At 39.1% G+C, this 26838-nt stretch overlaps 1 protein-coding gene across 6 annotated transcripts in view; it reads left to right on the forward strand.

Annotated features, from left to right (window-relative positions):
* HUWE1 (HECT, UBA and WWE domain containing E3 ubiquitin protein ligase 1) overlaps positions 1-26838 on the forward strand; it is a 1105343-nt gene that overhangs the window by 759285 nt on the left and 319220 nt on the right. For all 6 annotated transcript variants that reach the window (XM_090389849.1, XM_090389845.1, XM_090389850.1 and 3 more), the window contains one exon: positions 15071-15158. In XM_090389849.1, coding sequence (XP_090245975.1) covers positions 15071-15158 — 88 coding nt within the window. The remainder of the gene's footprint in view (positions 1-15070; positions 15159-26838) is intronic.

Here is a 26838-nt window from a genome sequence, read left to right on the forward strand (position 1 = left end):
GTGGTACTTGGTGCATATGTCCGTTCGGATAATCTCTGTCAGAGACTTGGAAATTTTTAATCTCCTCTTTTCGATCTTCTCTGGCTTAAAATCTCTCTACCTCATTCTGTAAAATTCATCTGTTGTCTCTACCGTTCTCCCAACTCCACTAATCACTTGGAACTCTGACTTCCTCTCTTTGCAACTTGACTTTCTCCAGTCCAACTTTCCTAACAGTGAGGTAATTTTCCTTGGTGATTTTAATGTTCACAACTCCAGCTGGCTTCCGTTTTCTAGTCACACTGACCAAGCTGGTCGAGATGCTGAGGCTTTTGCAATTACTAATGACCTTGCACAGATTGTTCATTTACCTACAAGAATTCCGGACAATCCTAGAGGGCGCTGACTCTCTTTAGAAAATACAGCTGCGAGTTACAGGCTCCGAAAAAAACAATGTGTTTGCTTTTTATTTACATAATTGTTATTTTATATTGTACTTAATACGTATTCTTATAGTTTTAATTACGCTGGTTATTTTTATTTTAATTTATATAAACAGTTTTTGTAGATATACGTAATACTTTATAAAACCGTTATTTCGTTCGAATATTGCAGGCATGGTTTTTGTATATAGTGATAGGGAATTTAATTGAGGTAGCTAGGTAGTTCTAACGTATAATTATAGAAACAGTAATACGCTTCACTGTTTCTATTAGATAGCGTAGTATTGACATTTAATTAATTTAATTTATTGGTTTTATTAATTTAAAGTATCGTGCCCCAAACTAGAGCAACAAAGCAACAACCACGAAGTGGCAGGAGTGATGTGACTCGGGGGAGAACTGAGGGGGGGGGGGCAATTCTCCAAGGCATCACAGCCTTAAATAATGTGCAACTTGTGAAATGTTTGTCGAACTATCTGAAACGGAACATGATATTGCCATGGGGGGTGTCTTTGTGTGTGCGCGCAATGTAAGGAGTGTAAGAAAATCAGGCGACAACTCAGCATTGTTATGGGCCTATATGAGAGTTTGAAGGACAGGTTGGATGCCCTCGAAAGATCTAAATTGAGGGGCCCATCAGGCTCTCAGTTGCCCACATCAACGCCAGAGCTTGCACTTGGTCATCACGCAACACAGCGGCAACCCCCAAGGCAGAATGCGCTGGTCCCTCAGGAACTAGTAGTTGTTTGTGACTCTATTGTCAGGGAAACGGGAAACATCCTTTGTAAAAAGGATAGGTAGAACAGGACTGGGGTATGTCTGTCAGGGGGCAAAGGTTGATGACGTTGTAGAGCAGATATCATCTTTTAAGGGCACAAAAGGTGATATAGTTGTACACGTTGGCACTAATGATATCAAGAGTAGGAGACCGGCAGAATTACTTAACAAGTACATGTCACTGAAAAAAAAGCCGTGAATTAGGGTTGAATTTGAAAGTGTCTGCAATTCTGCCCAGACACGATAGGAGGGAGTATATGATGAGAGTCTTGTCGATCATTTCGGCCCTGGAAAGATTGTGCAAGGCTCGAGGGATAGAATTTTTTTCAGCCTGCACTGTACTTGTTAACAGGAGAGACTGCTTCTACAGGGATGGGATACACTTAAATAGAAAGGGTGCAAGAATATTTGCTGATGTTATCGAGGCAGTGTTGGGTGGGTCGGAAAACTGATAGCTTGGGGGGATACAAGGACTAATAGTTTAACAGTAGCTGTAGGCAGAGGTGAAGGTGATTCTTGCACAACTTCTATTAGAATAAGTAGCGACCTGGAGCGAGGGGTGTTGGGGGTTTCAGGGAAGGGTGGCAGTCATCGTGAAACAGGTGGGTATATGGGATGTGTTAGAGTAACTAAGAATAAGAAAAGGTGCATGTATACCAATGCTAGAAGTATAGTAAATAAATTTGATGAATTGGAGGCATTGCTCAAGACATCAAAGGCAGATATTGTTGGGATATCAGAGACGTGGTGTCACACAGATATAAGGAATGCCGAACTGGAATTTGGGGAGTACAATGTGTACAGAAGGGATAGACAGGATAGGAATGGAGGAGGTGTTATGCTGTTAATTAAGAAAAACATAAAATCAAAAGAAGTGCATCCAGTTGATATAGATGAACAGTGCACTATTGAGTCAGTTTGGTGTGACATAAGCACTGCGAAAGCAAAAATAAGAGTAGGAGTGTGTTATAGGCCTAATGACTCGAATGAGTACAGTGAACAATTGTACAGAGAAATAGAGTGGGCTAGTAAATCGAAATATCTTATAATGGGGGATTTTAACTTCCCAGATATTGACTGGAACTTATTGGTTGGCCACTCACACACTAATCAGACTTTTGTGGATTTATTGGATGATTGTTTTCTGCAGCAGCATGTTCGAGAGGCAACCAGAGAAAGTAATACTCTTGATCTGGTTATCAGCAGTGATCATTCATGTATTAGGAATTTGCAGATAAAAGAACCACTAGGTGGCAGTGATCACAGTGTACTGACGTGCGATTTATTTAAAGATTTAATTGCCATCAGGGGTAAAGGAAAGGGTTTTTGCTTCCGTAAAGGCGAGTACAGTGGTCTCCAACAGTTTTTAAATTCTGTACAGTGGGATCAACTGACAATGTAACAGTAAATTCTAAGTGGGAAGCATTCAAGGAATTAATCGTGGAAGCTACTAAAAGTTTCATACCTATTAAGAAATATTGTTCAAGGTTTAGGCCTAAATGGTTGTCAAATGAACTAATGAGACTCGTAACAGAGAAGAAAAATGCATGGGATGCATATAAATTATCAAGCGACTCAGAAGCCTATGGCAGAAATAAGTTAATATGTAATCAGGTGACAAAGGAGGTTCGGCAGGCGAAGGTAGATTACGAGAAATCCTTGGCAAAAGACGCTAAGAAAAACAGAAGGATTTCTTTACTTATATAAACTCTAAAAGGAAGGGGATGAATCTGATTGGTCCACTTGACATCGATGGTTCGACTGTTGATGATCCTGCTCAGATAGCAAACAAACTGAATGAGTATTTTGCATCTACATTCACACGTGAGGAATTATTAAGGTTTGAAAATGGCAGAAGGTTATCAAATTGTAGCAGGATACTTAATGATTTTGTAATAACTGAGAGCAAAGTGGAAGAGAAACTGTTGAAGTTAAACGTAAGAAAAGCACCTGTGGTGGATTGGATCTATCCAGTTATATTAAAGGAGGCGGCAAAGCAACTAAGCAAACCCTTAGCCATAATTATGAGAGCATCCTTGGACTCAGGAGAGGTTCCCACGGACTGGAGAAGCGCAAATGTATCCCCAATTCACAAAGGGGATCGAAGGGTGACACCAGTAATTACAGACCAGTTAGTTTCACTTCTGTTCCGGGTAAAATAATGGAGTCATTGGTTAAAGATGCATTGCAGGATCATCTAGACAAGACTGCAGCAATAATTCAGACACAGCATGGGTTTGATAAGGGAAAATCTTGTCTTACAAAATTTGATAGGATATTATGATGTGGTTACAAAGGAACTGGATGCAAAAAATAATTTTGGTATATATTTGGATTTCAAGAAAGCTTTTGACACTGTTGCACATTGAAGACTATTGTACAAATTGGAGCAGAATGGTATTAAGGGTAAGTTGTTACAATAGATAAAAGGATGGTTGAGTGGGAGAAGACTGAGGGTGGTAATGAATGGGTGCTGCTCTTCTTCGACTAATGTTATTAGTGGAGTCCCACAGGGTTCTGTGTTGGTCCACTGCTGTTTTGTATATTTATCAATGATATTGATGAGGTATATCAGGCTTAGTGTCGAATTTTGCAGATGATACAAAGGTTGGCAGGGTTGTTAATGGCAGTGTGCTACTGCAACAGGATCTAGATAATTTGGGCAGATGGGCTAAGAAGTGGCAACTGAAGTTTAACCTTGACAAATGCAAAGTACTGCATATGGTTAGAAGTAACCCCAGAGAAACGTACCAAGTGTGCGGTACTACACTTAAGGTGGTAGAAAATGAAAAAGACCTGGGAGTAATTGTGCAGGCAGATATGAAGTTTTCTGAGCAATGCAGACAGGCTGCCAGGCCAGGTCATGGGGTTTTGTCACTGATATATAGGAATTTTGCTAGCAGGGAAAAGGAGGTGATTATTCCTCTGTATAAGGCAATGGTCAGGCCATGCCTTGAGTACTGCGTACAGGTCTGGAGGCCTCATTCTAGGTAGGACGTAGATTTACTTAAGCGTGTACAGAGAAGGGCAACAAGATTGGTGAGGGGAATGAAGGGATCCTCTTATCAAGAGAGGCTTAAGTTCTGCAAATTGCAGTGGCTGGAGACTAGGCACCTGCGTGGTGATCTGATTGAGGTGTATTAGGGCTTAAATGGGTTCAGCACGCTGAATTCTGATGGGATCCTTCCACTTGTTCAGATTACGAACCTAAGGGGGCATAAATTCAAAATAGGAAAGGACAGATGTAGAATAGATGTGTGGAAATTTGCCTTCAGCCAGCGGGTGGTTAATTGCTGGAACAAACTTCCATCTGTCGTTGTGGAAGTTGATAGGTTGAATAAACTTAAGGAGGAACTGGACAGGCATTTGGAGGGAATGGTGTGTTTTTTTTTTTTTTTTTGGCTGATGCTGCATAAGCTCATACATTTGCTTTCTTGCATCACATGCTACTACTACTACTAATCATACAACAAACACACTTGATCCTTTTCTCAAAATAAATCTTCTAAGTACACTGTTGAAGTGAGTGGTCCTTTAGACACTTCAGACCACAACTTGGTGATTGTTTCTTCTCCAGTGGAGCCTTTATCTCATTGCTATTCCCAACCTCGTGTTGTTGTTTGGCATTACAAGAATGCAAAATGGGATGACCTGCGAGACTTCTTTTCTTCTTTTCCTTGGTTGGATTACTGTTTCAAAACTTCTGATGTCAACGTTTGCTCAGATCGTGTCAGTGAAATTATTCTTGCAGGAATGGAATCCTTTATCCCGCACTCCACTTTAAAATCTCATCCTTTATCTAAACCTTTGTTTTCCAATAAATGTGCTAAGGCTATTCAAGAGAAGAATGTTGCATATCGTAATTGGCTTGTTTCTAATTCTTCAGTTTCATTTTCTGCCTACACCAAAGCTCGCAACAATTGCAAAGCACTTATTAATCAGTCCAAACTAAAGTTTGAACACGCTAAGAGTAGAAAACTTGCTTCTTGCCCTAATGATAGCCGAGCATTCTGGTTTCTTGCCAAAGCTATTGGCTGCAACTTTTGCCCATCTCTGCTCCCATCTCTGTCAAAACCAGATGGTTCTCTTGTCACTTCAGCCAAGGATAAAGCTGACCTGCTAGCATTCCATTTTTCTTCCAACTCGTGTATTAATGAAAACACCTCCCTCCATTCCCAACACACTCCATTCAATGCATCCTGTGGTCTTCCGTCAAAAGGATGTCAGAAGGATTTTGACGAATCTTGATGCTAAGAAAGCTCCATGTCCCGATGGTATTGCTCCACTTGTTCTCAAAACCTGTTCTCCTGAACCGACTCCTATTCTTTGTCGCCTTTTTTCTCTTTCTTATTCCAAAGGTGTTATTCCTTTTGCTTGGAAATTTGCTCATATCCAGCCAGTTCCTAAAAAGGGTGCCAAATCCCTTCCACCCAATTATCGTCCCATTGCAACTACTTCTACTCTTTCTAAAGTAATGGAGAAATCAATTAACTGCCAACTCTTAAACTACCTAGAAACATTCCGTCTGATCAAAGATTGCCAGTATGAATTCCGTCAATGTCGATCCACTGGTTTAGGGCTTATGTTACCCATGTATGGACTAATTCAATGGAAAGGTTCGGTTAAACACAAGTAGTTGCTATTGACATCTCACAGGCTTTCGATCGTGTTTGGCATAAAGGTCTTCTAAACAAGCTTCAATCTTATGGTTTGCCAACTGTTTTTTGTAATTGGTTATCCAGGTACAAAAAACATCGCCCTCAGTGAGTGATTAGAGAGATCACTCACTGAAGGTGATGATAGATGGCTCTCTGTCTTCTAACTTTTCCACTTATGCCGGTGTCTCTCAAGGTTCAGTTCTTTCTCTCACTCTTTTCCTCTTGTATAGTAATGACCTTCTTCCATTGACTGGAAATCCCATCCATAGTTTTGCCTATGATAGCATTTTGCATTCCACTTTCCATTTTAAGAAACCTTGCGCTGCTCAATCAGCTTCAACTTCTCGAAAATCTGCTACCAATTCCTTAAATGCCGATCTTCATGTAATTCTCCGGTGGGGCAAAGACAACTTAGTTGATTTCAACCCTTCTAAAACTCATTCTTGTCTTATATGTCACAAAAAGGATTCTTCTGCTCCTATGCTTATCTTTGGTGACACTGCAATTTCTAGGCAAAATGATATATCTATTTTTGGGATTACCCTGACTTCTAATCTCTCTTGGCACAAGCACATTACAAATATTGCATCCTCTGCATCTAAAAAACTTGGTTTTCTCTTTCGCTCTTGTCGTTACTTTTCTTCCAAACAGCTGCTCACTCTGTATAAATTGCAAATCCGGCCTACCATGGAATATTGTTCCCACATCTAGGGTGGTGCCTCCAAAACCTTTCTCAGGATTCTTGATTCCATTCAGAAGAGGGCAGTCAGGTTAATTAATGATTCATCTCTAACAGAGTCTCTTTCTCTACTCGCTGTCTCATAGACGTACTGTTTCTGCTGCATGTCTCTTCTACAGATACTTCCATGGGCACTCTTCTTCTAAATTGGCTTCTATAATTCCCACTCTCTTTCATAACAGTCCGAACACATGCAGACACTAGTCAACATCCATTTATTGTCCAACTTCAAACTCACTGATCCAACTTTTCAGCTTCCTCGTTTATTCATTCAACTTCTGTTTTCTGGAACAACCTTCATAAGTATTTTCTGAAAATTAGTCTACAGAAGTTCAAGTCCAATGTCAACAAATATCTTTCGTCTTCTCAACCTCCAACCCAAGCACGGTACTAAGTACTATAGATTCTGATACCTCTCGTGTTTGGGGTTTACATTTAAAAAAAAAAAAAATTGACACACACCTGCTTATTTCATTGATCAACAGGATTGGTACTTAAGACTAGTCAAGGTCATTCAGTAATAATACTAATTAGACTTATGATTATTACTCAAAACAAATTTTGAAAAACATGTTTGAATGTATACTGTATTTTGTTAAATATTTGTACTAGTTTTTTGAGAAGATCATTTTAAAGACATACCATTGATAAATCTATGGATAATGCTTGGGTGAGTTTATCCATTAAGGATAATTTACACAAACTTATTGCTGTATACCTACAAATTGGGTGACTTCTTCCTCTGTTAGCCACCTAAATTGAAAGGAAAAACAATGATAAGGGGTTCTCTGTTTCCATAATATTCACTATGGCAAAATCAATTTTGAGATAATATAACAAATAATAGAATTTAGGATTATATAAAATATAATAGAAATTAAGAAATTTCAAACTTGTATAATGCATGGTGTGCATTGATCATCATTGACCGGACAGAGAACGAAGGATATAAAGTTTAAAACCAAAGACAACTATAAAGCATGTAGTAAAAGCAGACTTATGTCCAAGCAAAAGAACCACATGTGGACTTTACTGTAGCCAAAATGAAATAGAGTTGCATATAATGTGTGGCACTCTAGCAAGAATTGGAAAGTGGCGACTCTTCTGTGTTGGACATGATGAAAAGAGTTTTTGATATGCAGTAAATTGGCCAATACATTAAATAATACATAGTGGTGTAACTAGGGTGGGGCATGTGCCCTGGGCACCAATTTTGAGTGGTGCCATATTTTTATTTGTCCTAGGTGCCATCAACCCTATCTATGCCACTAATAATAAGTTCAGGCATAATGAAACTTGGCAATAGTGAGGTGGTATAAACAGTACCTGAATTCTAAAAAGGCAAAGATATAGTAGCATGCTTAGAAGTAATTTCTCCTACATCCTTGATTGCCCTAACAATTTCTAAGAAATAAGAATAAAGATTATAGGATAGCTGAAATTCTGCTCAGGGTGCTCAAGCTCGTTCCTATTATAGGAACGGGGTTGTGATCTCGGGCTTACCCATGAATGGTAAGTAGTAGTTTACCAAGCTCATTGGCGCCTCCGTAGCCAGGTGGGCAGGAGCAGCAGTACGTAGCACACACTTCTTGATTATACCGGGGTTTGAGCCTGTGACCACCAAATACGGAGGATGCGGAAAAGTCAGGGAATGACTACCACATATTCCCGGAGCAATATGGCCTTAGTTGCTAATGCTCCTAAAAACCAAATAACAATAGCAGCCGACCTCATGAGTACACGAGGTTGGGGAAAAGTACAATGCTAGTAGGTCAGCATTATCTTTGGCTGAAGTGGCAATAGAACCATCTGGTTTTGATAGATGTGGGAACAGAGAGGAGCAAACTTTGTGGCCAATAGCTTAGCCATGAAACCAGAATGCTTGGCTACCATTTGGACAAGAAGCAAGTTTTCTAATGTTATTCTGTAGTTTGTAGTTTGTGAATGTAGTTTGGACTAATTAATAATCTGCTTTATGATTGTTGCGAGCTTTGGTAGCCAGAAAATGAATCTGCAGATTTGGATATAAGCCAATTATGATATGCAACATTCTTCTCTTGAATAGCCTTAGCACATTTATTGGAAAACCAAGGTTTAGGTAAAGGACAATATTTTAAAGTGGAGTGTGGAATAGAGGATTTCAAATTCATATGTAAATAAGAGTAATAATTTAACTATAAGAATAATTTCACCAACACAATTTCAGCAAAATTACCATCACAAGATTTCAAACAGTTAATCTAACCAAGGAAAGGGGGAGGAGAAATCTTGCAGATTATCCCATTTCCCATTCTTGTAATGCTAAACAACACGGTTGAGAATGGCCACGAGAGAAAGGCTCCATTGAAGAAGAGACTATCGCCAAGTTAGGATCTGAGGTGCCTAGAAGACTACACACCTCAACTGACTTCACAAATTTGGAATGCCAAATTCTCAGCAGCTTGTTGTTGAACAAATAACCTAATGTTTATTGATGTTCTAAGATTGCACAGAAATTAGAACACCATTAACTTTAGCTTCAGTTTCAACATGGAATTTTATAGGCTTTCTTATCAGTGACCACTACAAACTAACTTGTAGAGTCAAAATAACAACGAACATTTTTAAATACGGTCAATAACATTGCTAAAAAACACGTAAACACTCTTTGTATGTAGAGTTTCATATGTCCATCAATTGAACAATGATGAAATTCCCAAGTGTTAAAAGGGAAATCTTTTTAAGCTATTCTCATAAACTCTGCCACTTTTCAAGTTGGCTATTCTTTTTGAAATAGCTTGTTAGCAGAATGATAATTAGCATTAGCAAAGGCACACGATGCAAGAAGGCAAGCTTATATAGCATCAGCAAAAAAAAAAAAAAAACCCTTATTTCACCCATTCACTCGCTCCAAATGTTTGTCAAGTTCTGCCTTGAATCTATTTAAGCTATCAACTTCTACAACAACAGATGGAAGTTTTTCCAGCAATCGACCACCCGCTGGCTAAAGACAAACTTCTGCACATCAATCCTACAACCGTCTTTCCTCAATTTGAATTTATGCCCTCTCAGGCAATTATTCCGAGCAAGAGGAAGAATCCCATCCACCTTGACCATGCTCAAACCATTCAATGCTTTATACACGTCAATCAGATCACCTCGCAGGTGCCTAGTATCCAGACACTGTAATTTGCAAACTTTAAGCCTTTCTTCGTAAGAGCAACCCTTTGTTCCATTCGCTAATCTTGTTGCCCTTCTCTGTACTCGTTCCAACAGCTCTACATCCTTCTTAAAATGTATTCATCAATGATATTGATGAAGGTATATCAGGCTTATTAAAGTCCAACTTTGCAGATGATTTAAAACGAGGCCTCCAAACCTGTAAACAGTACTCAAAGTGTGGCCTGACCATTGCCTTATACGCCGACCAGGCTAGCCGAGTGGGTAAAGTACCTGCCCGACAACCCAAAGGTCGTGGGATCGATTCCCGCCTCGGGCTTGGATCAAAGTACTGCAAAAACCTTGGGAGGTGCAATATGGCCACAGAAGCCGATGCGCCAACAACTACCAAATCAAAAAAAAAAAAAAAAAAAAATTGCCTTATACAAGGGGATAATCACCTCCTTATCCCTGCTAGAAAAATTCTTGTATATCGTTGACAAGACGCAATGAGCTCCTTTTCATTCTCTACCGCTGTCCGTGTGGTAGCACAGAGTTAATATGTTACTCTGGGATTACTTCATCCCATATGTAGTACTTTACGTTTGTCAATGTTAAACTTCATTTGCCACCTCTCAGCCCATCTGCTCAATTTTTTAGATCCTGTTGCAGCAGTGTACGGTCATTAGTATCATTAACAACCCTGCCAACCTTCGTATCGTCTGCAAACTTGGAAGTTTCCTTCAATTCTGTACCTCACAGGGTTTCTTTGGTATGGTTTTCCCATATCCAGGCCCCTCCTATGAGCAGCTGCAGGTGAAAACCTGACTGGTCCTTAAATTTTGAACACCATTGTATAATGTGGTCACAAAGGAACTGGATGCAAAAAATGATTTTAATATTATATACTTGAATTTCAGGAAAGCTTTTGATACTGTTGCACAGGGAAGACTCCTGTACAGATTGGGGTGGTGTGGTATTAAGGGTAACTTGCTACAGTGGATAAAGGGATGGTTTGAGTGGGAGACGACAGAGAGTGGTAATCAATGGACACTGCTCTTCATGGAGTTCCCCAGTGTTCAGTGCTGTGCCCATTGTTTTGTGTATTCATCAATGATATTGATGAAGGTATATCAAGCTTAAAGTCCATCTTTGCAGATGATACAAAGGTTGGAAGTGTTGTTAAAGACAGTATGCTAATCCAACTCTATCTAGAAAAGTTGGGAAAATGGGCTGAGAAGTGGCAACTGAGGTTTAACCTTTGACAAATGCAAATTACTGCATGTGTGTAGTATTAACCCAAGAGAAACATGCCAACTGTGTGGTACTATACTCAGCGAAGTGGAAAGTTCTGTCGTTTTCACTTTCCACTTTTGCAACGAGAATGATTAGGGGAACAAAGCGGTGCCCTTACCAAGAAAGGCTTTAAGTTCTGCAAATAGCAGCCCTTGGAGAGTAGGCACATGCAAGGTAATCTGATTGAGATGTATAAGGCATTAAATGGTTTGAATAAGCCGAATGCTAATGGGATTCTTCCTCTTGCTCAGATTAAAAACCTGAGAGGGCACAGATTCAAGTTGAGGAAAGATAGTTATAGAATCAATATGAAATTTGTCTTTAGCCAGCGTGTAGTTGACTGGTGGAACAGACTTCCATCTCTTGTTGTGGAAGTTGATAGCCTAAATAAATTTTGTTGCTATGACTAACTTTTTAGCAGGAAATTTTCTAGCTGCTTTTTTTTAGTGTTACGTGACAGTTTTTGGCAGTATTCCATGTCAAATTTGGTATTCTCTAAAGCAGCTGATGCATTTTAATTGGCTGAGTATTAATGGCTGATCCACAAAAACGTGACATTTGTGTTTGCATTTCTCATTACACTAGAAGGAAATGAATCTCGACACCAGAACGATTTTTACTTATTACTTTATAGCAGGAATATTTCATCATTCCCCTGCACTGGAAGATGGACTGTAGGAACCCTTTTGGTTTCCTACAGTCCCATCTTCATTCACTGTAATACTGCCCAATAGTATTTCATCGTTACTGCGTAAATGACGAATGAATATTACTTATCCAGTGACGCAATCTCTTCATAACATTCCCAGTAACCATGCCAATCCATACAGTGCTTTTAACTTTTATGAACTCAATCCAGGCAAGCAACTTTTGTTTATGTCAATATCTTTTTTTTTTTTTTTTTTATGTAAACCCCAAACACGAGAGGTATTAGAACCTATACTGCTTAATACCATGTTTGGGTGGGGTTGAGAAGACGAAAGAAGATATTTATTGACATTTGACTTGAACTTCTGTAGACTGTAATTTTCAGGAAATACGTATGAAGGAAGGTTGTTCCAGAAAACGGCAGTTAAATGAATAAACAAGGAAGATGAAAAGTTGGTTCTGTGAGTTTGAAGTTGGACAGTAAATGGATGTTGGCTGGTGGTGGCACGTGTTCGGACTGTTTTGAAAGAGCGGGAATTATAAAGCCAATTCAGAAGAACAGTGCCCATGGAAGTATCTGTAGAAGAGTCATGCAGCAGAAACAGTACGTCTATGAGAGAGCGAGTGGAGAGACTCTGTTAGAGATGAATCATTAATTAACCTAACTGCCCTCTTCTGAATGGAATCAAGAAGCCTGAGAGAGGTTTAGGGGACACCACCCCAGATGTGGGAACAATATTCCATGGCAGGGCAGATTTGCGATTTATACAGAGTGAGCAGCTGTTTGGAAGAAAAGTAACGCCTTGAGCGAAAGAGAAAACCAAGTTTTTTTTAGATGCAGAGGAAGCAATATCTGTTATGTGCTTGTGCCAAGAGAGATTACAAGTTAGGGAAATCCCCAAAAGAGAGATATCCTTTTTGCGAGATATAAGACAAGACTGAGTTTTAGAAGGGTTGAAATTAGCTATGTTGTCTTTGCCCCACTGGAGAATTACCTGAAGATCGGCGTTTAAGGAATTGGTAGCAGATTTTCGAGAAATTGAAACTGATTGAGCAGGTCAAGGTTTCTCAAAATGGAAAGTGGAATGCAGTTTGCTATCATCAGCAAAACTATGGATAGGATTTCCAGTCAATGGAGAAGGTCATAAATACACAAGAGGAAAAGAGTGGGGGAAAGAACTGAACCTTGTGGGACACCTGTATTAGTGGAGAATTTAGAAGACAGATAGCCATCTACCATCACTCTCAGTGAGCGATCAGAGAGAAAACTGGATAACCAATTACAAAAAACAGTTGGCAAACCATACGATGGAAGCTTGTTTAAAAGACCTTTATGCCAAACATGATCGAAAGCCTTTGAGATGTCAAGAGCCACTACTTGGGTTTCCATTGAATTAGTCCATAAAAGGGTAAGATACGCCAGAATATCACCAGTGGATCAACACTGACAGAATCCATACTGGCTATCGTTGATCAGATGGAAGGTTTCTAGGTGGTTTAAGAGTTGGCGGTTAATTGATTTCTCCATTACTTTAGAAAGAGTAGAAGTAATTACAATGGGACGATAATTGGTTGGGAGGGATTTGTCACCCTTTTTTAGGAACTGGCTGGATATGAGCAAATTTCCAAGCAGAAGGAAAAACACCTTTGGAATAAGAAAGTGAAAAAAGGCGGCAAAGAATAGGAGTAAGTTCAGGAGCACAGGTTTTGAGAACAAGTGGAGAAATACCATCGGGACCTGGAGATTTCTTAGCATCAAGATTCGTCAAAATCCTTCTGACATCCTTTTGACGAAAGACCACAGGACGCATTGAATGGAGCGTGTTGGGAATGGTGGGAGGTGTTTTTCCAAGGTCATTAATACATTAGTTGGAAGAAAAATGGGATGCTAGCGGGTCAGCTTTATCCTTGGCTGAAGTGACAACAGGACCATCTGGTTTGGACAGATGTGGAAGCAGAGATGGGCAAAAGTTGCATCCAATAGCTTTGGCAAGAAACCAGCATGCGCGGCTACCATTAGGGCAAGAAGCAAGTTTTCTACTGTTAGCCTGTTCAAACTCTAGTTTGGACAGATTAATAACTGCTTTACAATTGTTGCGAGCTTTGGTGTAGGCAGAAAATGAAACTGGAGAATTAGAAACAAGCCAATTGCGATATGCAACATTCTTCTCTTGAACAGCCTTAGCACATTTATTGGAAAACCAAGGTTTAGATAAAGGACGGGATTTTAAAGTGTAGTGTGGGATAAAGGATTCCATTCCTGCAAGAATAATTTCACTGACACGCTCTGAACAAACGTTGACCAGAAGTTTTGAAACAGTAATCCGACAAAGGAAAAGAAGTCTCTCAGGTCATCCCATTTTGTATTCTTGTAATGCCAAACAACACGAGGTTGGGAATAGCCATGAAATAAAGGTTCCATTGGAGAAGAGACAATCACCAAGTTGTGATCTGAAGTGCATATTGGCTGTATGATTAGGATTGTCCAGTATTATTGTAGGTAAATGAACAATCTGTGCGAGGTCATTAGTAATTGCAAAAGCCTCTGCATCTTGACCAGCTGGTTCGGTGTGACTAGAAAACGGAAGCCAGCTGGAGTTGAGCATTAAAATCACCAAGGAAAATTACCTCTCTGTTAGGAAAGTTGGACTGGACAAAGTCAAGTTGCAAAGAGAGGAAGTCAAGGACTTCCAAATGATTAGTGGAATTGGGAGAACTGTAGAGACAACAGATGAATTTAACACAATGAGGTAGAGAGATTTTAAGCCAGAGAAGATTGAAAAGAGGAGATTCCAAATTGCCAAGTCTCTGACAGGGAATATCAGAATGGACATATGCACAAGTACCACCTTTGAGGCGAAAGGAATCATATAGCGAATAATTTGGGCATCTGAGATGAGCAGTAGTTGAATCAACCGATAACTGAGATTCTGTCAGAAAAAGTACATGGGGTTTGGCAGACTGCAAGTGGAAATGGACATCGTTGAGATTAGAATTGAGACCACGTATATTTGTGAAATGAATTACAAAGTGCTTGGGGGGTTTAGATCTTTTCGCAGATAAGCTTGCTCTATTAGTTTGACAACTAATAATCTGAATGAGGGTCTTCGGAATGATTCAAAATATGCTTATATAAAGATTTTCCAAATCATGAGGAACCATTGGCATTCCTCTTCTTCGCTTCAGGCAATGTGATTAACCAAATGATCCATCTTATTTGAACTACAATTTTATGCTGTATTTGCTAGGGCCCATTCAAAATTTCAGTGCCGTGCAATTTTCCATTCTGTGTATAGATTTTTAAAACAATGCTGTTTGATTGTAACTACCCTATATTTTATGTTTCTTTGTTGGTTTGTTTGATTTTTATTTTTGTATTTTCCCTTCTCTAGGTTGCAGAAACAGCAACACAGTTAGGGAATGCTGTTTCCCCAAGCTGCTTATCAACAGTCACACCAGTACCCTTATCTTCTGATCATGGTTTGTACTACTAAAAATAATTTCTTATTTTTAAACAGTTTGAATAGTTTTTATTACTTTTCTTTGTGGTGGTACAATATTGTTATCTACATATTTCAGATAAAAGTAGATAATGCAATAAAGTACTTGCTTCAGGAAGTGGATAAGATGCATCCTCTACATTTCTGTTTCTGCTCAAATCAAAAAAAAAAAAAAAATATATATATATATATATATATATATATATATATGTGTGTGTGTGTGTGTGTGTGTGTGTGTGTGTATGTGTATTCACTTTGAAATTGAAAAAAAAAACATACAAACATAAATGCATTCAGATCCTTCTAACCAGAACTATGGGAGCAGTAATATCATATCTTTGCTAGTCTTTGTATCTACCAACCTTTTTTTGCCGTATTATCCGGTGAATGTTTGTTGTTTACTTCCGTGTAATTAAACTGAGTAATAATGGTAAAACTGAGAAAAATGCCTACTGTTGAAAGTGATTGTAATGCATCAAAAGTTAATATAAACAAAGAATTTGCCCTCCTGCCTTTTTTGTAGTAAGTTCTGTGTATTCCCCTTGTATATTTGAAATGTCCTGTATTTTCTAAACCTTGAAACTTTGATTTTGTTAAATTATAAATCAAAATAAATATTGCAGTTCAGTAGTTGTTTTTTTTTTGATTGATACAATACAGGATTTGCCTTTTAGATGAATGGTTGTGGGGTCAGTGTATATTGTCCTCAATTTCCTATCTTTCTGTATTTTTTTTTTTTCCCCATATTTTCTTGTTTCATTGGATGCCTATGTTCTGATTTTTCTACAACAGTTTCTCCTAATTTTAATAATAAGATTGGTAGAAGCAATGTAAATGACTGACTTGAATGGCCATGATTTCATTGTCATTACAGAAAAGACAGCAATATTTAATCGTATGAAGCCTCATATAGGTGGGAGGTTGACAGATGTCTGCAACCAACCCAGATTGGTTTGTATTACTGATAATCATGCTGAAATTCACTAACATCGTGGCAGCAAATGAATTCTCTGGAATGTTCCAGGCCATTGTTGATGGAGGAACTTTATCTCTCAATTTAATCTTTCATGAGAACAGGATAGAGTTGTTTTGGATGAGGACATCCTCCAGAATATATCCCCCAAAAATTCATGAGATTTTAAGGTGTCCAGATATTCTCATATCCTTATGTTTGGATATCATAAGTTTTTTTTTTTATATCATAAATTTTATTTCTCTACCATGAGCATTAGTAGAGGCATTTGATGCAAGAAAGCAAGCTTATACAGCATCAGCCAAAAAAAAAAAAAAACCCACTTCCACTTCACCCCTCTGTTCATTCAAAATACCTGTCCAGCTGAGCCTTAAACTTATTTAGGCTATCAACCTCCACTACAAGGGATGGAAGTCTGTTCCACCAACCAACCACCCGCTGGCTAAAGGCAAATTTCCACACGTCTATCCTACATCTGTCTTTCCTCAATTTGAATTTATGCCCTCTCAGGTGATTTTTCTGAGCTAGAGGAAGAATCCCATCAGCATTGAGCATGCTCAAACCATTCAAGGCTTTATACACCTCTATCAGATCACCTCGCTGGTGCCTAGTCTCCAGACACTGTAATTTGCAAAACTTAAGCCTTTCTTCGTAAGAGCACCCCTTTGTTCCATTCACTAACCTTGTTGCCCTTCTCTGTACTCGTTCCAGCAGCTCTACATCCTTCTTGAAATGAGGCCTCCAGACCTGTATACAGTACTCTAGGTGTGGCCTGACCATTGCCTTATACAAGGGAATAATCACCTCCTTATCCCTGCTGGAAAAATTCCTGTATATCATTGACAATACTCCATGAGCTACTCTTGCAGCCCATCTGCACTGCTCAGAGAACTTCATATCTGCCTGCACAACCACCCCCAAGTCCCTTTCATTCTCTACCACTGTCAGTGTAGTACCACAGAGTTGATACGTTGATCTGGGGTTACTGTTTCCCATGTGTAGTACTTTACATTTGTCAATGTTAAACCTCATTTGCTACCTCTCAGCCCATCTGCTCAACCTTGACAACCCTGCCAACCTTTGTATCGTCTGCAAACTTGGACATTAAGCTTGATATACCATCATCAATATCATTTATAAATACAGAAAACAATAATGGACCCAACACTGAGCCCTGAGAGACTCCACTAATAACATTAGTCCATGATGAGCAGTGTCCATTGATTACCACTCTCTGTCTTCTCCCCCTCAACCACCCCTTTATCCATAGCAGCAATTTGCCTCCAATGTCACACTGCTCCAATCCATTCAGAGATAGCACAATAATGGAGGTAACCAGAAAGGATTATAGAACGTCAAAGATATCATATGTTTGCGCAGTTTAAAACCTGTGAAGTTGAATTGCAAATTACATGAGTATAATTGGATAAGAAGGATGTAGATATCTCTCATAACTTGTGTTACAAGGGTTATATTTGTTAGTGGTTTACACCTGTTTTGCAGTGCTACATGCTATCCAACTTGCTCTGGGAAACACACAAACCAAGTAATATATAAAGTGTATGTTTACACTTAAGCGTCCTTAAGTACATTACATGCTCTGCAGAGTATTCAACATGGTTATCCCCCCCCCATGATATGTAGAATATCCCATATGCTTATTTGCATTCATATAATCTGGATTGGACGTTCATTTTGTTTGCAAAGTTCTGGGTCAGTAGAATTAGAGGGAATGATTAGCTGGTGAGAAGCTTAAATCAGCAAGGTCCTGTATTTGGTTTATAGTCTGCATATGGAACAAATTTATTTGGTTCCACATACAGACTATAAATTGTAATCACTTGCAAATGTGTTGCACGTTAGCAAATATGGAATGCCCAAGCAACAACAAAACTATGAGATGAAGCCATTAATCATAGTGTGGAACTCTAGTTTACACAAAATAAGTTTTCCTAACTTGACTTTGCATTGAACACACCTGGCTCAATGCTAAATGTCCATCTTTCCTTGCAACCATGGGGGGGGGGGTATTTTTTCAACCTGGCATTTACTGCTTAACTGCCTTTTAGGCTCATTTTAGGAAGGATGTAGATTTGCTTGAGCGTGTACAGAGAAGGGCAACAAGATTGGTGAGGGAAATAAAGGGATCTTAATTTACAGAACTTAAGCCCCTCTTACCAGGAGGAACTTAAGTTCTGCAAATTGCAGCAGCTGGAGACTAGGCACCTGCGATGTGATCTGATTGAGGTGTATAAGGCCTTGAATGAATATCATTCATGCTCAATGAATGATATTCATTGAGCATGCTGAATTCTGATGGGATCCTTCCACTTGTTCAGATTACAAACTTAAGGGGGTATAAATTCAAATTGAGGATAGACATATAGAATATATGTGTGGAAATTTGCATTTAGCCAGCAGGTGGTTAATTGCTGGAACAAACTTCCATCTGTCATTGTGGGAGTTGATAGGTTAAATAAATTTAAGGAGAAACTGGATAAACATTTAGAGAGGATGGCTGTGTGGTGTTTTTTTTTTTTTTTTTTTTTTGCTGATACTGCATAAGCTCATACTCTTGCTTTCTTGCATCACATGCCACTATTACTACTACTATATTTTAGACCAATTGGGATATTTCTCCTCAGCATGTGACTATATATTTCCTGAATGCTATCCATCCAAAATGATATTCTTCTCTTGACTTCCAGCCATTTATCATTGTTACAGCTAATCACTGGTTCAAGATAAGTATATGAATCTGCCTTTCTTAAATTTGCTACTGCCTTTTGTCTAATCTAATAAAGGAGGTAGCATTCTCATATATTTTCTTCATATATTGCCTGGTCTTTCCAGTGTCCGAAACATTGCCTTATTCTGTACGGAGTCAAATGCTTTTTCATAATCCACAAATGTCAGGCATATTGACGTTTTATATTCATTTGCTTTCTCCATTACATAATATAATGTTAAAATTATATTATATAAGGTATGATTATTAAATAACAAGACTGCATATGTAGTCACCACACACCAGTTGCCACAATGTACCTTGAACCTTTCCCTACTTGTCTGCCAAGTCACTTTCTGACATGCTCATTCACTCTGCAATGAAACAAGTTTTCATTACCTTGTGTTTTACTACTTTGCCTTAGAATACAGAAATGAATCTACCTCAAATTTTTAACTACAACTGAAAATTGAGTTGTTATGGCAAGTTTATGGAGAAGATACTATGGCATGAGCTCGTGCATTTGGACGGCATAAAATATATTTAGAAGGAAGAGAGACTGTGGATGACAAGTGACCAGGCTGTTCGGTATCCACAAAAAAAATTAATGAAAATGTGGATCAGGGAAAGACTGATTAAAGGTGATCATCATTTAAACATTACAATGGTTGTATCAGAACGCTGTATGGACAAAGAAACAGACAAATTTGAATTGAAAATTTAGGCATGAGAAAAGTGTGCACCAAAAATTTTAAATGGAAGTCAAAGAATAAGAGGACTCCAAGTTTGTGGAGATGGTTTTTAGTTTGCTGTTTCAGTACAACCCAGAACTTAAAAGACACTCAGTGCAGTAGAGGACAAAACAATCTCCCATATCAAAAGAAAAGCAAGAATGTCAAAATCAAAACCATGCTTCTTGTTTTCTTCGATATTAAAAGAATTCTTGTGGCTGACTATGTCCTACCAAATCAGACTGTCAATCAAACATGCTACATAGAAGGAAGAGACCTGAGTTGTGGAAGGATGATTGGATGCTCCAGCACACTGTTAGCATACACTGTCAGTTTCTACCCAAAGAACAAATCCCAGTGTGTGGAGATGCACTCTACTTGCAGACCTTCTAACATTTTTCTAAGAAAAGTTTTAATTAAGTGAATCCCTTTTCAGTCCATTGAAGACATTCAGAAAAAAATGACCAGTGTGATTCAATAAAGAATCACCCTGACAACAGACTAGCTGCAGAGGTGCTAGCCTGTTGATTCTTGGCACAGGTTTTAGTCCTTCTCTACATAGCCACCGTGCAGATTTACACATTTTTCCCATCGATGGATGAGGCTACAGATACCGTTTTTCTAGAAGTGGTGAGATTGGTCTTTGAACCATGGCTGTTGCAGAAATGAGTGTCTCGTCATCCTGGAAGTGGGTCCCCAAAAAAATGATTTGAGGGAAGGAAACAAGAAGTCCGATGGCGCAAGATTGGGTGATTAGGCTGGATGGGGCAGTATTTCATATCCACAAGTGACTGCTTGTGATTTTGCAATTTCAGAAGTGTGAACTGGGGCATTGTCTTCAAGCATTTTCACACCTTTGGACAGCATGCCATGCCTACATGTTTTGATATTCTCCTGTAATTTTGTGGGTAAGTATAATAACAATAGGCACCTGTAATTGTTCTACCTTTTAGCAGGTAATCAGTCATTAATATGCCTTTCTCGTGCCAAAACACTGTCAGCAAGACCTTTCCTGCTGACGCTTGGACCCTTGTCTTCTTGGGGGGGAGGGACCATGATGTTGCCATTCCATGGACTGCTTTTTACTTTCAGGGTTGAAATGGTATATCCAACTTTCATCCTGAGTGATTAGATGAGAGAAAAAGTCTTCCTTATTTATTTATTTACTTTTATTTATTTTTTTTTTTTTTGGCACAAGGCTAACAACTCTTGTGATTTCTGTTGTCAATCAGTCTTTTGGAAACCGGTCAATAATCAGGGACTCCATCTTGCACTCAATTTTCGTAAATGGAGTTGGCCACGAAGGACTGTTTCAGTGGAGCTCTCACTAATATTCACCTTCTGGGACAATTCACGCACAGATATCCAGCTATCTTCCGTGATTAACGACTCCACTTTTCTGATTGTGCTGGGACGACCTGGGATGGGCCTCAGATTCTACCAATGTCCAGCCACACCTAAACTGTCTATGCCAGTGCTTCACAATGCCATAGGATGGGGCTTCATTCTTATCCTTATATACATCAATCACCTCCTCGTGGATTTCTTTAGGAGGTTTCCCCTTCAAGAACAGATACCGGATTCCAGCTCTGGCTTCAACTTTGTCCATGGTGTTACTTCGTCACATGTTCAGCTCTGTAAAAGAAAAACAAATTAAGACACAAGGCTGAAATTTTACGCCTTTAGTACAGAGATATGTGTGAGGCGACACATATAATATCATGACTCAGCAATATGTGGAAGTAGGTGGGGGCGATTCTTTATTGAAGCACCCTAGTAAATGGGCTTAGAAAAGGCGACTTACAGAAATGCTTCTGTGCTTGTATTATTTATTTCAAAGGGGGATAACTTGTAAGTTATGAAATAATTCATATTTATTTCATTGCAGCAGTCTCGTTATTTAAAAGCCACATCTCGTATTGTATTGTGTCATTTTGCATTGTATTATGTATATTATATTAGCTGAATGAAGCAACTGGGTGAACTCTTTATACATCAGCCATAAATATATCAATAAAATAATAATTAAAATTCAAATAAAATACATTATTCATACTAGTCCCATTCCTATTAAGATAGTCATCCAGTTCCTTAAGCTTTAACCTTATTCAGATTCACTGCCCTGCCATATTTTTTACATCCCCCCCCCCCACCACCAGTATTTGAACTTTATGAGATCCGGTCTTCTGTTAGTCCATGGGATTTTATATATGCATCCCTGGTGAAATTTATCACTCACAAGGGATGACAGCATCTCTTTATTTGCAGATGCTGTCTATAAGCTTCTATCTCACATTTTGCCAGGCAAAATGATATGAGATAGAAGCTTATAGACATTTTACAAGGTAACATTTGTAGTTTGCAAAAATTACAAATAATAATAATTTTAGTTTTTTCCATAGCTGCCAGTTTCATGGATTAATGACGTGGACTTTGTTTCTTTGCCCCATCCTCAAGCTCACCATTCTAGCAATTTTTTTCTCCATGTTTATCAAAAAAAAAAAAAAAAAAACTACAGTTTTGCAATAAGACTCAGAATTTTGAAGCAATTCTGAGCAATTTTTTTTTTTATCTCTAGTTAATGAATTGGCCATTAAATATACTACACCAGTGTGCAAAACTTGAGGACCAGTCAGGTTTTCACCTGTAGCTTCTCATAGGAGTGGCCTGGATATGGTAAAAGCATACCACAGGCATCTCGTGAAGTAAGAAATGAAAGAAATAACAACAACGGAAACAAAACATTGTAGACACCGTTTATTCAAAAATGGCAACATAGAACTGGCTTCCATGATACAGATGCATCACTGCCAAAGATGGAACAAAGGGAAGAGGTGGTCCTCAGTAGGAGATATGGCAACCCCTAATGTTCATGCAGGCTTTGCACCGCCTGCCCATACATTAGAACAATGTTGTTGGTAAGTGTTGCAGTAATATCGTCGGCGCCTCTGTAGCCAGGTGAGCAGGAGCAGCAGTGCGTAGCACACGCTTCTTGATCAGAGCGGGGTTTGAGCCCTTGACCACGAAATACAGAGGATGCGGAAAGATCAGGGAATGACCACCGCATATCCCCGGAGCAATATGGCCTTAGTTGCTAATGCACCTAAAAACCAAATAACAAACAATAACAACAGTAACATTCTCCATTCCTCTGTCAGCACCATCTTCAGCTGGTGAACATTTTCTGGTGGGTGTGGTTGTGCTGCTAGGCATCTCCCCAGAGCAGGCCAATCCATACGAACAATATCCTCACTTTCCAAAAACATATCAACAGCTGCAGTGTGATGGGGTGTGGCGTTATCATCCATAAACACGAACTCAGAGCCAATGGCACCTCGGAACAGACACACATGGGTAAGGATTACTTCAGTACAGTAGCGTGCACCCGTTACAGTACTGCCTTCCATTATCTGGAGTTGCATATGTCCATCCAAGATAACGCCTCCCCTGACGAGAACACCTCGACTACCATATCAATCCCTTTCAGTGATGTTTGCGGAGTGATACTATGTGCCAACCTCTCGCGAGATAAGCTGACGTTCTGTAAACTGTGTCTCCGATGGGTAGGTGTACTGGCCGTCGGGCAAACAGTCCACCTTTGCCATAGTATACTACATCCTGTGCGGTCGCCTGGCCATAGTATACTGCATTCTGTGCAGCTGGTTTGCAATGGATCCCACTGTCTTGTGTCAGTCCCTCTTGGCCAGTAGCACTATATAGCGGTCATTGTTGGGCATTGTTTTTCATAGACTACCACCACTAGTCCTTCAAACAGCTGTACCTGTCATTCTGAAGGTCGAACATGCACGTGAGACAATGCTATGGGTTATACCGAACTCAGCAGCCACACTCCTCGCACTTCGAGCTTCCCACTTATTCGACCCCTGGTAAAATCATCCAGATGTTTTCTACTGGCCATTTCGTTGTCTGTAGCACTGTATGAAACCAATCAAACGTCTGTAACAATCATGCTCACCATTCAGTAAATTGCACATAACTGTTGCTTTGATCTCTTTATGTCAGCCCTCTCATCATGATTCAAATTTTTGCATGTGCACCAGCTTTCTACTGAACGGCCACGGTTATGCAAATATCCACAGGCTTTGCATAACCTTTGATTTTACAACCTTTTACAATCTTTGATTTTTTTTGGTTGTAACCTTTAAAAATAGTGTTGGTCCAGAAAGATTTTGACAAATCTTGATGCTAATAAAGCTCAAAGGTCCTGATGGTATTTCTCCACTTGTTTTCAAAACCTGTGCTCCTGAACTTACCCCTGTTCTTTCCTACCTTTTTTTTTCACTTTCTTTTTCCAAAGGTGTTTTTACTTCTGCTTGGAAATTTGCTCATATCCAGCAAGTTCCTAAAAAAAAAAAAAGAAGGGTGACAAATCACTCCCATCCAATTATTGTCCCATTACTTCTACTCTTTCTAAAGTAATGGAGAAATCAATTAACCACCACCTCTTAAGCTATCTAGAAACCTTCTGTCTGATCAACGATCGCCAGATTTCGTCAGTGTTGATCCACTGATGATACTCTGGCTTATGTTACCCATTTATGGAAAAGTTCGGTGAAACACAAGCAGTTGCTCTTGACATCTCAAAGGCTTTTGAGCGTGTTTTTTTTTTTTTTTTTTTTTTTTTTATGAAAACCCCAAACACGAAAGGTATCAAAACCTATAGTACTTAGTACCGTGCATGGGTTGAAGGAGAAGTATGGGGGGGGGATGCCGGAAACTTTGCTCTAGAGACTAAACATGGGTTTCACCACTTCAAGCCTCCAATAAGCAAAGTGGTGGTATTTCACCGGTTGATGAAAGTCCTTCTAAACAAGGTTCCATCTTATGGTTTGACAACTGTTTTTTGTAATTGGTCATCCAGTTTTTTCTCTGACTGACATTGAGGACGATGGTAGATTGCTCTGTCTTCTAACTTTTCAACTAATGCTGGTGTCCCCCAAGGTTCACTTTTTTCCCTCCACTCTTTTCCTCTTGTATATTAATGACCTTCTTCCGTTGACCGGAAATCCTATCCATAGTGTCACTGGTGATAGCATGTTGCATTCCACTTTCCAATTTGAGAAACTTCGCCCTGCTCTATCAGCTTCAACTTCTCGAATATCCACTACCAATTCCTTGAATGCCGACCTCCAGGTAATTCTCCAGTGGAGCAAAAACAATTTAGTTGATTTCAATCCTTCTAAAACTCAGTCCTGTCTTAGATCTCTCAAAAAGGATTCTTCTGCTCCTGTGCTTATCTTTAGTGACACTCTGATTTCTAGGCAAGTTGATATATCCCTTTTGCGGATTACCCTGACTTCTAATCGCTCTTGGCACAAGCACATTGCAAATATTGCTTCCTCTGCATTTAAGACACATGGTTTTCTCTTTTGCTCTCCACATTACTTTTCTTCCAAAGAGCCGTTCACTCGGTACAAATCGCACATCCACCCTGCCAGGGAATATTGTTCCCACCTTTGGGGCAGTGCCCCCAAATCTTCTCTCAGGTTTCTAGATTCCATTCAGAAGACCGCAGTTAGGTTAATTAAGGACTCATCTCTAACAGCGTCTCTCTCTGCTTTCTGGCTCATCAATGTATAGTTTCTGCTGCATGCCTTTTCTACATATACTTCCATGGGCAATGTTCTGTACAATGAAATTGCAGAGGTTTATGCAGTAATACTGATGAAATATACGATTTGATCTCACGATATAACCCTAGCGCTATTTGTTTACAAGATACTAACTTAAATCCATAGGTAACTTTTATGATTAAAAATTATACAGCCTACAGAACAGCTTGAAATTTTTCAAGCCGTGCACACGGAGGAATTGCAATTCGAGTGGATTGTAAAATACCAGTTTGTAACATTCTACTCCAGACCCACTTAGAAGCTATTGCAGTACGTGTAGCAGTGGAACAAACAATAACTCTAGTCTCATTATACCTTCCACCTTACAATATCTACAGATTGAAAGAATTAGAAGATCTTATAAAACAAATACCTTCTCCTTTCTGTCTTCTTGGTGACATAAATGTACATCATCCACTATGGGGTTCTGCTCACATAGATAATAGAGGACACTTTATAGAAAAACTCAGAACAACTGACCCTAACATTGCTGAACACTGGGCATAACACCTACTCTCATCTCTCCATGGGATCTATGTCAGAAGTTGACTTAACTGTTTGTTCCCCTGAATTATTTCCTATTATAAATTGGACAGTTTTATATTATCTGCGCAACAGTGATCATTTCCCAATTATAAGCAGAATTCAAACAGTGCAGACACAATGCCCCTATCATCCAGGTAATATGCAAATTCTCTAAAGCAGGTTGGGAAAAGAATTCTACCTCCATCTCCTTTGACAGCCAATTGATACAACTGGTACTCATTGACAATGAATCTAAGCGCATTACTAAGCAAATACTGGGAGAAGTATCTGAAGCAATACTACAGCCTTCTGCTTTCAATCATAGATGCACCTTAAACACTGGTGGAATGATACTTGTACAATAGCAAAAAAGGAAAGAAATAAAGCCTGGAATCTGTTCTGCAAGTTTCCAACCACCAGCAACCTAGTTAAATTTAAAAGGCTTAAGCATGACAAATCAGAAGAAAAGCCAAAAAAGATTCATGGGTACAGTTTGCCTCCTCTATCACAAAGGATACTAGCCATCTAATATTTGGAAAAAAAAATTTGCCAACTAAATGGTAAATATCTACCAGTATCTGTTCCAATCTTAACCAAGAATAGACAAGAAATAGCTAACACACTTGCAGAGACATTCTCTGAGACATCTGCCATTACAACTTATGATGCTTCCTTTCTACAAATCAAAACTTTAGCAGAATGATACAAGATACATTTCCAAACTACTCAATCAACCTTTTTGTCTACTTGAACTCCAAACAGCATTAAATAGATCACCTAAAAGATTTCACCAGCACTGCTGGAACTGGTGGAATCTTTTATGTAATGCTAAAACACCTAAGCAATACAGATTTGAACGTATTAATAACTTTCTTTAATGAGATCTTTCTTGAAGGTACATATTCCTCTACCTGGCACTACTCAGTTATCTCAGCCTTTCCCAAACCAGGAAAAGATCATTCCCACAAAATTACTGACCAATCTCCCTCACCAGTTATCTAAGTAAAACTCTAGAAAGGATTATACACAGATGACTTACCTGAGTTCTTGAAACTCAGGTAAGTCATCCT

Source organism: Mastigoproctus giganteus, chromosome 2 (genome assembly GCF_048544385.1).
Source record: "Mastigoproctus giganteus isolate SK-2022 chromosome 2, ASM4854438v1, whole genome shotgun sequence".
Classification (NCBI taxonomy): Eukaryota; Metazoa; Arthropoda; class Arachnida; order Uropygi; family Thelyphonidae; genus Mastigoproctus; species Mastigoproctus giganteus.